Below are 13,278 nucleotides of genomic sequence, written 5' to 3' on the forward strand. Positions count from 1 at the left end.
CATTAATCACTTCAACACGCCATGACTGGACCAAAAGATGATTGCATTCTGTCTTATACTTGTCATTGTTTCAAATGAAGTAACCAATGTATTCAACTCTTTCAATAAAGGTAAAAGATACATCTCTCCTTTTTTCAATAAGTTTGAAAGATGTTGTATTTTTGATTGTATAGGGTGTCCAAAGGTGTGTTTAGCACAAACCTGAATACTGCGAATAGAAATAAACAAGTTACATATATATAAAGTTTATTTAAATATAATCACCATTGGATTCAATCACGCGTTCGCAGCGATCGATCCAGGCTTGAAAGACACGCTTTAAATCATCATGAGAAAATTGCTCAAATTGCTCTCTTACAAATTTTTCAAGATCATCTGGACTCGCGAATTCGCGTCCTTCAGCTCTCTTTTTTAGCGTGCCGAATAAATAAAAGTCAGAGGGTGCAATATCAGGTGAATAAATTGGGTTTGGAACAACTTTGACATTGTTTTCCACCAAGTAATTCATTACCTTATGACTTTTGTGAACTCTTGAATTATCAAAATGAATTGCAAACTTTTGTTTTTGTTGTTTGGATTTCTCAAACTCATCAGAATTGATAATTTGAGTAAGAACATTGTCAATTAGATACTGAGCATTCATCTATATTAGGTTTTTGAAGAATATCAATTGCGATGATGCCATTCAGCCCCAAAAAAACCGACAACATCATCATTGGTGTGTCAATTTTTTTTCTTCGGGAATGTTTTGCGGATTTTTCATCCTTCGGGATCCACATGATTTTGGCTTCTGTTGCATATTGAAACAAGACTCGTCCTCTGTTACTAAAAAGCGAAACTTCTTGGATTGATACGCACCCAATATAGAGAGGAGCTCTTTCGAATATTGGACTCTAGATTTTTTTTGAACTGAATTAAGGTTGTGCGGAACCCAACGTGTATACGCTAGTTTGTAGTTCAAATAATTGTGCAGATAATAACTGACTGTTGTACGTGGTATCTTTGTCATCTCCTCTATCCTTCTGAGTGATGCTCTTGGGTCTTCATCTAGCGCTTGAAGAATTGCTTTGATTTTTTCTTTGATCCGGCGATTTTTTTGTCAATTTTTATGATGGGCGCCTTTTGTTCATGAAGTGATACATCCTAACATGATACGTTACAGTGGAATAGCTAGGAGCATCCATACCGAAGCATTTTCCAATGTCTCGTAGATTTTTTTACAGTCTTTGCATTTTTTTGCAAGAGAGGATTTTTCTTTATGATCATTAAAAAAATGAAAAAAATCCCGCCAAAATTTCCGCGAAACCGCCTCTTGTCTCAAAATTCATTTTATATCCGGCATGGCGCCAAAATACAACATACTCATCATATACATATATTCATATTTTTTATTATATATTTATAATCAGCATATATCTCCTTTAATAGTCTCATATAGAGCGCTGTGCTAAACGCACCTTTGGACACCCTATATTTCTGTCTTTTGTTTATCATAATTTAATATTTCGGGAATTTCACAATTTCTTGGTGGAAGGACCGAAACACCACTAGTAAGATTGTGTATTAGAAACTGCTTCATGCTGTGTTGAGTAAGCTTCGATGTCTTTGTAGGATAGCTTTCTGAGAGCGAAACAAGATAGTGTTGAAAAAAAATTTTGAAAATCTGAGAGACTGTGCAAGAGCCAACGACCAAAACACTACCAGTAAGATACAGCAGTAGTAGCTGCTTCATGCTGCATTGAGTATTGTTGAATAATTTGAAGTAGTGGTTTTTGAAATCAGCACCCCTATGAGAGCGCTGGCGACCGAAACACCACTAGTAAGATTGTGTATTAGAAACTGCTTCATGCTGTGTTGAGTAAGCTTCGATATCTTTATCAGACCACCTTTAAATTAACCACTCACATTCTCACTGTGGTCCATCTAAAATTTGTAAACTTTATGACATAAAATTATATTATATGCAGGATCCCACCTATTACTTAATCTTTTTGGAATAAATGTTTTATAATATTTATCGATTGATTGTAATTTTTTGTATAAAAAAAGTTTTTTATTTATATTAAAAATATATTCGGTTAATGATATTATCTTATAATTTGTAAATAAATCTAGTAATAAAATAACTTTAATAGTTGGTGTCACTTTTTCGAAAATTCTGGTTTTTTCCCCAGTATTCTTCAATTGTTTCTCACTAATTTATATTTGATTCTCATCATATCCTCAATTTATTCTAACTCAATAAGAATATGAATATGAAAATGGATTGGAATAGGTGATAATTAAAATATATTGATATGAATTTTGTGAGAGTGTCTTTAATAAAGAAAAATTTGTCAAAGAACAATAATGTCAAATTGGGTGGGAGCATATAGTAATGAAATATTTATTGATAAATATATGTCATAATAATTGAGAGCATGTAGTAATGAAAAATTTAATTGATAATAATAATATTAAATAGGGTGATTGCATTGATCAATACATATATATGAATGAATTTCGATGTCAAACCGTCAGTCATATGTTAGTCAAACGTCAGTTATAATTCTCATTCATACACTCACTCAAACCTCAGTCATATTGTCAGTCAAACTCTCAGTCATATTGTCGCTCAAACTGTCAGCCAATTGTCAGCTAAACTCTAAGTCATATTCTAACTAAACCGTCACTCATATTGTCAGTCAAAACGTCAGTCATGTTGTCACTCAAACTATCAGTCTTATTCTCACTAAACCATCAGTCATACACTCTCTTAAAACTATGATCACCCAAACTCTCAGTCATATTCTAAATAAAACCGTAAGTCATAGAGGCTGTCAAACCGTCAGTCATATTGTCAGTCAAACCGTCAGTCTTACTCTCAATAAAAAGCTAATTCATAGTGTCTGTCAAACCACAGTCATATTGTCACTCAAACTGTCAGTAATATTCTAATTAAAGCCGTCAGTCATATTGTCAGTCAAACTGTAAGTCATACACTCACTCAAATCAACAATCATATTGTCACCCAAACTATCAGTCTTATTCTCACTAAAATCGTCAGTCATATTGTCACTCAAACTGTCAGTAATATTCTAATTAAAGCCGTCAGTCATATTGTCAGTCAAACTGTCAGTCATTCACTCACTCAAATCAACAGTCATATTGTCACTCAAACTGTCAGTCTTATTCTCACCCAAACCGACAGTCATATATTCATTCAAATTAGCAGTCATATTGTCACTCAAACTGTCAGTCTTATTCTCACCCAAACCGACAGTCATATATTCATTCAAATTAGCAGTCATATTGTCACTCAAACTGTCAGTCTTATTCTCACTAAAACCATCAGTCATACACTCTCTTAAACTATGAGTCATATTGTCACCCAAACTCTCAGTTATATTCTAAATAAAACCGTAAGTCATAGAGGCTGTCAAATCGTCAGTCTTACTCTCAATAAAAAGCTAATTCATAGTGTCTGTCAAACCGAAGTCATATTGTCACTCAAATTGTCAGTCATACACTCACTCAAATCAACAGTCATATTGTCACTCAAACTGTCAGTCTTATTCTCACTAAAACCATCAGTCATACACTCTCTTAAACTATGAGTCATATTGTCACCCAAACTCTCAATCATATTCTAAATAAAACCGTAAGTCATAGAGGCTGTCAAACTATCAGTCATATTGTCATCCAAACTATCAGTCTTATTCTCACTAAAACCATCAGTCATACACTCTCTTAAACTATGAGTCATATTGTCACCCAAATTGTCAATCATACACTCATTCAAATCAACAGTCATATTGTCAGTCAAACCGTCAGTTATATTGTCACTCAAACTGTCAGTCTTATTCTAACTAAAAAGCTAATTCATAGTGTCTGTCAAACCGAAGTCATATTGTCAGTCAAACTATCAGTCTTATTCTAACTAAAAAAGCTAATTCATAGTGTCTGTCAAACCGTCAGTCATATTGTCAGTCAAACTATCAGCCTTATCCTAACTAAAAAGCTAATTCATAGTGTCTGTCAAACCGAAGTCATATTGTCAGTCAAACTATCAGCCTTATCCTAACTAAAAAGCTAATTCATAGTGTCTGTCAAACCGTCAGTTATATTGTCACTCAAACTGTCAGTCTTATTCTAACTAAAAAGCTAATTCATAGTGTCTGTCAAACCGAAGTCATATTGTCAGTCAAACTATCAGTCTTATTCTAACTAAAAAAGCTAATTCATAGTGTCTGTCAAACCGTCAGTCATATTGTCAGTCAAACTGTCAGTTTTACTCTCAATAAAAAGCTAATTCATAGAGGCTGTCAAACTATCAGTCATATTATCATCCAAACTATCAGTCTTATTCTCACTAAAACCATCAGTCATACACTCTCTTAAACTATGAGTCATATTGTCACCCAAACTCTCAATCATACACTCACTCAAATCAACAGTCATACTGTCAGTCAAACCGTCAGTTATATTATCAGTCAAACTGTCAGTCTTATTCTAACTAAAACCGTAAGTCATCGTGTCTGTCAAACTGTCAGTCATATTGTCACTCAAACTGTCAGTCTTATTCTAACTAAAAAGCTAATTCATAGTGTCTGTCAAACCGAAGTCATATTGTCACTCAAATTGTCAGTCATACACTCACTCAAATCAACAGTCATATTGTCACCCAAACTGTCAGTCTTATTCTCACTAAAACCATCAGTCATACACTCTCTTAAACTATGAGTCATATTGTCACCCAAACTCATTCTACACTAACTTCAATCAACAGTCATATTGTCAGTCAAACCGTCAGTTATATTGTCACTCAAACTGTCAGTCTTATTCTAACTAAAACCGTAGTCACGTGTCTTCAAACGTCAGTCATATTCTCAGTCATACTGTAGTTCATACTATCACCCAAACTGTTGTTCATACTGTAGTTAGTATACATATTTTCAGTACGGTGGCACTGCGCGCCATCTTACTGAAGATATGTCAATCTGACACTTTACAAAACCACTAACGTATATTTTACATCACAGATGCAATATTTCTAATAACCTTAAACTATTTCTGCCACGTAACGTATTTATCACATAAACACCTCATCTCATCTCTCTGTACGTTATATATTGTGCGCAGGTCATTGCCCATGGCAACTCCCCCACGACACAATGCACGTGCATGAAAAAATAAACGTTCTCACTAACGTTCTCGACTAACGTTCACACTAACGTTCTCACTTACAAAAGTATTGGCAAACTCCTCCCATTGCTGTGCTTCATATAACAGCTCATAATCTTCTGACTCACTTTCTTCTTCATAATAGGTCAAAACACTGTCATAGTTTATAACCTGTAAGTTTTGACAAAGCTAATGAAACACGCTTACCGTTTTGTATCATATGCTTGTATAAACTTTCCATTATGCTTGTAGTCATAAACGCTCAAACTAACTTTAACTTTCTCTTTCTCCCTCGTATCTGATAGAATTGTCTTCATTAACTGTTAATGAAGACAATTGATTTAGTAGTACGTCCCATGCTGTTATTTGTTTTACCTTCTTCTTTAAATAATTTAATCATTTTGAGTGACTCTTTCATGTTTGATTGAAGAAAACGAATGATATTTGATTCATTTTGTCGTGTATGTTGTAATCTTTCTGAATGAAATATTTGTTTTCCAACATCTACAAAAACGGATTACACGTGAATAAATCCTCAATTACTTCAGAACTGTTTTTATACTGATGATTTTCAGCCTTGCGTCTAATATCTGTTATCAAAAACGAGTCATCAAGTTTTATATCAAATGTTATTTTGGCTTACGTAATAAAGGCAAAACGTATTCATCATAATATTCCTTTTGAATAGTTTTAGAATCTTCACTAAAACAAATGGAGAAGTCATTAAATGTGCAATATCTACTACGTGCTTTTTCAAAATTACTTTTTGCATTTTCTGTTAACTGCAGAAGTTATAAACGTTTATCGTATGCTTCATTAATCAAATGATTAGGTACGAATTATAAGCTTGAAACAGTGTGAATAATGTAACTTCTTTTTCTAAATTCATGTTCCCACCGTCATTATGTACTTCAAAATCACTGATTGCCATCAACTATGCTCTGGGCAAGTTTATCGTCAATGTTTACATTTTGTTTTCATTCATGATGTCTTTATTTCTTCATTCTTTTTGTTCAACTCTTACCTTAATATTCAAATCATTTAATATATCATTCACTGTTCTGGTTAATGTTGAAATCATAACTTCCACGAATGAATGAGTATGTATTGATTGGTTCTGTTGCATTCTTGCGAACTCTTGAATCGGCCATAACCACTAAAGAACACGCTTTGAATCATCCATTGAATCATTATATCAATTATCATAATCATTGCAGGAATAGCATTTAATCATTCTGTTCGAAACTGCATAGAAGAAATTAGTGTTGCAATAAATGTGAAGACCTCCTGAAGCGGTTTTAACGATAAATCTTTATCCGAAAGTTTTGATAGAATGTCTTTTAACTGTTTTCTTTAAGTTCATAATTGTACGATTTTATTGATATCAACATCTATAATCGTTAAATTCGAAATTTTATTTACTAATAAAGCCATACCAGTTTTCCTTCCCTCTTCTCCATCGTGTTTGAGGTAGTTATGTAAATCAATCTTGTTTTCACCAATTCTTTCGTTGAGGGTTTTAGTTTCTGCCACAACTAATTCCTCAACTAATGAATCAATAACTTTTTCATCAGAAAACGATAAGTTGCTGCTGTTTGTTTGTTGCCGTTATTTATATAAGAATAAAAAAATAAAAATAATTTTAAAACTAACTTTATTTTTGGACTGCATCATATTTCCAGTGATGTTGTCAAAATGTCATGTTTGTCTCATTTTTTTCAGAGAAAGTTAATTGACCTGGTAGCATATGGTAAACATGGTAACACCTTCAGTTCTTCAAAATAATTGATAATACCTTCCTTCAGTGATGTTGTCAAAAATGTCATGTTGTCTCATTTTTCAGAGAAGTTAATTGACCTGGTAGCATATGGTAACATGGTAACACTTCATAGTTCTTCAAAATAATTCATAAAATACCTTCCTTCAGTGATGTTTGTCAAAATGTCATGTTGTCTCATTTTTTCAGAGAAAGTTAATTGACCTGGTAGCATATGGTAACATGGTAACACTTCAGTTCTTCAAAAATAATTCATAAATACCTTCCTTCAGTGATGTTGTCAAAATGTCATGTTGTCTCATTTTTTCAGAGAAGTTAATTGACCTGGTAGCATATGGAAACATGGTAACACCTTCAGTTCTTCAAAAATAATTCATAAATACCTTCCTTCAGTGATGTTGTCAAAATGTCATGTTGTCTCATTTTTTCAGAGAAGTTAATTGACCTGGTAGCATATGGGTAACATGTAACACCTTCAGTTCTTCAAAATAATTCATAAATACCTTCCTTCAGTGATGTTGTCAAAATGTCATGTTGTTCTCATTTTTTCAGAGAAGTTAATTGACCTGGTAGCATATGGTAACATGGTAAAACCTTCAGTTCTTCAAAAATAATATTCATAAATACTTTCCTTCAGTGATGTTGTCAAAATGTCATGTTGTCTCATTTTTTCAGAGAAGTTAATTGACCTGGTAGCATATGGTAACATGGTAACACCTTCAGTTCTTCAAAAATAATTCATAAATACCTTCCTTCAGTGATGTTGTCAAAATGTCATGTTGTCTCATTTTTTCAGAGAAGTTAATTGACCTGGTAGCATATGGTAACATGGTAACACCTTCAGTTCTTCAAAAATAATTCATAAATACTTCCTTCAGTGATGTTGTCAAAATGTCATGTTGTTTCTCATTTTTTCAGAGAAGTTAATTGACCTGGTAGCATATGGTAACATGGTAACAACCTTCAGTTCTTCAAAAATAATTCATAAATACCTTTCCTTCAGTGATGTTGTCAAAATGTCTGTTGTCTCATTTTTTCAGAGAAGTTAATTGACTGGTAGCATATGGTAACATGGTAACACCTTCAGTTTTCAAAAATAATTCATAAATACCTTCCTTCATGATGTTGTCAAAAATGTCATGTTGTCTCATTTTTTCAGAGAAGTTAAATTGACCTGGTGCATATGGTAACATGGTAAACACCTTCAGTTCTTCAAATAAATTCATAAATACCTTCCCTCAGTGATGTTGTCAAAATTCATGTTGTCTCATTTTTTCAGAGAAGTTAATTGACCTGGTAGCATATGGGTAACATGGTAACACCTTCAGTTCTTCAAAAATAATTCATAAAATACCTTCCTTCAGTGATGTGTCAAAATGTCAATGTTGTCTCATTTTTCAGAGAAGTTAATTGACCTGGTAGCATATGGTAACATGGTAACACCTTCAGTTCTTCAAAAATAATTCATATAAATACCTTCCTTCAGTGATGTTTTGTCAAATTCATGTTGTCTCATTTTTTTCAAGAGATTAATTGACCTGGTAGCATATGGTAACATAGTAACACCTTCAGTTCTTCAAAAATAATTCATTTACCTTCCTTCAGTGATGTTGTCAAAATGTCATGTGTTGTCTCATTTTCAGAGAAGTTAATTGACCTGGTAGCATATGGTAAAACATGGTAAACACCTTCAGTTCTTCAAAATAATTCATAAAATACCTTCCTTCAGTGATGTTGTCAAAATGTCATGTTGTCTCATTTTTTCAGAGAAGTTAATTGACCTGGTAGGCATATGGTAACATGGTAACACCTTCAGTTCTTCAAAAATAATTCAATAAATACCTTCCTTCAGTGATGTTGTCAAAATGTCATGTTTGTCTCATTTTTTCAGAGAAGTTAATTGACTGGTAGCATATGGTAACATGGTAACACCTTCAGTTCTTCAAAAATAATTCATAAATACCTTCCTTCAGTGATGTTGTCAAAATGTCATGTTGTCTCATTTTTTCAGAGAAGTTAATTGACCTGGTAGCATATGGTAACATAGTAACACCTTCAGTTCTTCAAAAATAATTCATAAATACCTTCCTCCAGTGATGTTGTTCAAAAATGTCATGTTGTCTCATTTTTCAGAGAAGTTAATTGACCTGGTAAGCATATGGTAACTTGGTAACACCTCAGTTCTTCAAAAAATAATTCATAAAACCTTCCTTCAGTGATGTTGTCAAAATCAAAATGTCATGGTTGTCTCATTTTTTCAGAGAAGTTAATTGACCTGGTAGCATATGGTAACATGGTAACACCTTCAGTTCTTCAAAAATAATTCATAAATACCTTCCTTCAGTGATGTTGTCAAAATGTCATGTTGTCTCATTTTTCAGAGAAGTTAATTGACCTGGTAGCATATGGTAACATGGTAACACCTTCAGTTCTTCAAAATAATTCATAATACCTTCCTTCAGTGATGTTGTCAAATGTCATGTTGTCTCATTTTTTCAGAGAAGTTAATTGACCGGTAGCATATGGTAACATGGTACACCTTCAGTTCTTCAAAAATAATTCATAAATACCTTCCTTCAGTGATGTTGTCAAAATGTCATGTTGTCTATTTTTTCAGAGAAGTTAATTGACCTGGTAGCATATGGTAACATGGTAACACTTCAGTTCTTCAAAAATAATTCATAAATACCTTCCTTCAGTGATGTTGTCAAAATGTCATGTTGTCTCATTTTTTCAGAGAAGTTAATTGACCTGGTAGCATATGGTAACATGGTAACACCTTCAGTTCTTCAAAAATAATTCATAAATACCTTCCTTCAGTGATGTGTTGTCAAATGTCATGTTGTCTCATTTTTTCAGAGAAGTTAATTGACCTGGTAGCATATGGTAACATGGTAACACCTTCAGTTCTTCAAAAATAATTCATAAATACCTTCCTTCAGTGATGTTGTCAAAATGTCATGTTGTCTCATTTTTTCAGAGAAGTTAATTGACCCTGGTAGCATATGGTAACATGGTAACACCTTCAGTTCTTCAAAAATAATTCATAAATACCTTCCTTCAGTGATGTTTGTCAAAATGTCATGTTGTCTCATTTTTCAGAGAAGTTAATTGACCTGGTAGCATATGAAACATGGTAACACTTCAGTTCTTCAAAAATAATTCATAAATACCTTCCTTCAGTGATGTTGTCAAAATGTCATGTTGTCTCATTTTTTCAGAGAAGTTAATTGACCTGGTAGCATATGGTAACATGGTAACACCTTCAGTTCTTCAAAATAATTCATAAATACCTTCCTTCAGTGATGTTGTCAAAATGTCATGTTGTCTCATTTTTTCAGAGAAGTTAATTGACCTGGTAGCATATGGTAACATGGTAACACCTTCAGTTCTTCAAAAATAATTCATAAATACCTTCCTTCAGTGATGTTGTCAAAATGTCATGTTGTCTCATTTTTTCAGAGAAGTTAATTGACCTGGTAGCATATGGTAACATGGTAACACCTTCAGTTCTTCAAAAATAATTCATAAATACCTTCCTTCAGTGATGTTGTCAAAATGTCATGTTGTCTCATTTTTTCAGAGAAGTTAATTGACCTGGTAGCATATGGTAACATGGTAACACCTTCAGTTCTTCAAAAATAATTCATAAATACCTTCCTTCAGTGATGTTGTCAAATGTCATGTTGTCTCATTTTTTCAGAGAAGTTAATTGACCTGGTAGCATATGGTAACATGGTAACACCTTCAGTTCTTCAAAAATAATTCATAAATACCTTCCTTCAGTGATGTTGTCAAAATGTCATGTTGTCTCATTTTTTCAGAGAAGTTAATTGACCTGGTAAGCATATGTAACATGTAACACTTCAGTTCTTCAAAAATAATTCATAAATACCTTCCTTCAGTGATGTTGTCAAAATGTCATGTTGTCTCATTTTTCAGAGAAGTTAATTGACCTGGTAGCATATGTAAATGGTAACACCTTCAGTTCTTCAAAAATAATTCATAAATACCTTCCTTCAGTGATGTTGTCAAAATGTCATGTTGTCTCATTTTTTCAGAGAAGTTAATTGACCTGGTAGCATATGGTAACATGGTAACACCTTCAGTTCTTCAAAAATAATTCATAAATACCTTCCTTCAGTGATGTTGTCAAAATGTCATGTTGTCTCATTTTTTCAGAGAAGTTAATTGACCTGGTAGCATATGGTAACATGGTAACACCTCAGTTCTTCAAAATAATTCATAAATACTTCCTTCAGTGATGTTGTCAAAATGTCATGTTGTCTCATTTTTCAGAGAAGTTAATTGACCTGGTAGCATATGGTAACATGGTAACACCTTCAGTTCTTCAAAAATAATTCATAAATACCTTCCTTCAGTGATGTTGTCAAAATGTCATGTTGTCTCATTTTTTCAGAGAAGTTAATTGACCTGGTAGCATATGGTAACATGGTAACACTTCAGTTCTTCAAAAATAATTCATAAATACCTTCCTTCAGTGATGTTGTCAAAATGTCATGTTGTCTCATTTTTTCAGAGAAGTTAATTGACCTGGTAGCATATGGTAACATGGTAACACCTTCAGTCTTCAAAATAATTCAATAAATACCTTCCTTCAGTGATGTTGTCAAAATGTCATGTTGTCTCATTTTTTCAGAGAAGTTAATTGACCTGGTAGCATATGGTAACATGGTAACACCTTCAGTTCTTCAAAAATAATTCATAAATACCTTCCTTCAGTGATGTTGTCAAAATGTCATGTTGTCTCATTTTTTCAGAGAAGTTAATTGACCTGGTAGCATATGGTAACATGGTAACACCTTCAGTTCTTCAAAAATAATTCATAAATACCTTCCTTCAGTGATGTTGTCAAAATGTCATGTTGTCTCATTTTTCAGAGAAGTTAATTGACCTGGTAGCATATGGTAACATGGTAACACCTTCAGTTCTTCAAAAATAATTCATAAATACCTTCCTTCAGTGATGTTGTCAAAATGTCATGTGTCTCATTTTTTCAGAGAAGTTAATTGACCTGGTAGCATATGTAACATGGTAACACCTTCAGTTCTTCAAAAATAATTCATAAATACCTTCCTTCAGTGATGTTGTCAAAATGTCATGTTGTCTCATTTTTCAGAGAAGTTAATTGACCTGTGTAGCATATGGTAACATGGTAACACCTTCAGTTCTTCAAAAATAATTCATAATACCTTCCTTCAGTGATGTTGTCAAAATGTCATGTTGTCTCATTTTTTCAGAGAAGTTAATTGACCTGGTAGCAATTGGTAACATGGTAACACCTTCAGTTCTTCAAAAATAATTCATAAATACCTTCCTTCAGTGATGTTGTCAAAATGTCATGTTGTCTCATTTTTTCAGAGAAGTTAATTGACCTGGTAGCATATGGTAACATGGTAAACACCTTCAGTTCTTCAAAAATAATTCATAAATACCTTCCTTCAGTGATGTTGTCAAATGTCATGTTGTCTCATTTTTTCAGAGAAGTTAATTGACCTGGTAGCATATGGTAACATGGTAACACCTTCAGTTCTTCAAAAATAATTCATAAATACCTTCCTTCATGGATGTTGTCAAAATGTCATGTTGTCTCATTTTTCAGAGAAGTTAATTGACCTGGTAGCATATGGTAACATGGTAACACCTTCAGTTCTTCAAAAATAATTCATAAATACCTTCCTTCAGTGATGTTGTCAAAATGTCATGTTGTCTCATTTTTTCAGAGAAGTTAATTGACCTGGTAGCAATGGTAACATGGTAACACCTTCAGTTCTTCAAAAATAATTCATAAATACCTTCCTTCAGTGATGTTGTCAAAATGTCATGTGTCTCATTTTCAGAGAAGTTAATTGACCTGGTAGCATATGGTAACATGGTAACACCTTCAGTTCTTCAAAAATAATTCATAAATACTTCCTTCAGTGATGTTGTCAAAATGTCATGTTGTCTCATTTTTTCAGAGAAGTTAATTGACCTGGTAGCATATGGTAACATGGTAACACCTTCAGTTCTTCAAAATAATTCATAAATACCTTCCTTCAGTGATGTTGTCAAAATGTCATGTTGTCTCATTTTTTCAGAGAAGTTAATTGACATGGTAGCATATGGTAACATGGTAACACCTTCAGTTCTTCAAAAATAATTCATAAATACCTTCCTTCAGTGATGTTGTCAAAATGTCATGTTGTCTCATTTTTTCAGAGAAGTTAATTGACCTGGTAGCATATGGTAACATGGTAACACCTTCAGTTCTTCAAAAATAATTCATAAATACTCCTTCAGTGATGTTGATTCTCTCTCACAACCAACAACGAGGA

General features: G+C 33.1%; 1 pseudogene across 1 annotated transcript, besides 2 other annotated features; it reads right to left on the reverse strand.

Annotated features, from left to right (window-relative positions):
* Positions 1–170: 170 nt before the first annotated feature.
* Positions 171–1,471: a mobile genetic element.
* On the reverse strand, positions 251–1,375 carry TVAGG3_0657020 (annotated as a pseudogene). The gene has a single exon. A coding segment is annotated over exon 1 (1,125 nt).
* Positions 1,472–5,479: 4,008 nt separating the features above from the next.
* Positions 5,480–13,278: part of a mobile genetic element that runs on past the window's edge.

This window comes from Trichomonas vaginalis, chromosome III, assembly GCF_026262505.1.
Source record: "Trichomonas vaginalis G3 chromosome III, whole genome shotgun sequence".
Lineage (NCBI taxonomy): Eukaryota > Parabasalia > Trichomonadida > Trichomonadidae > Trichomonas > Trichomonas vaginalis.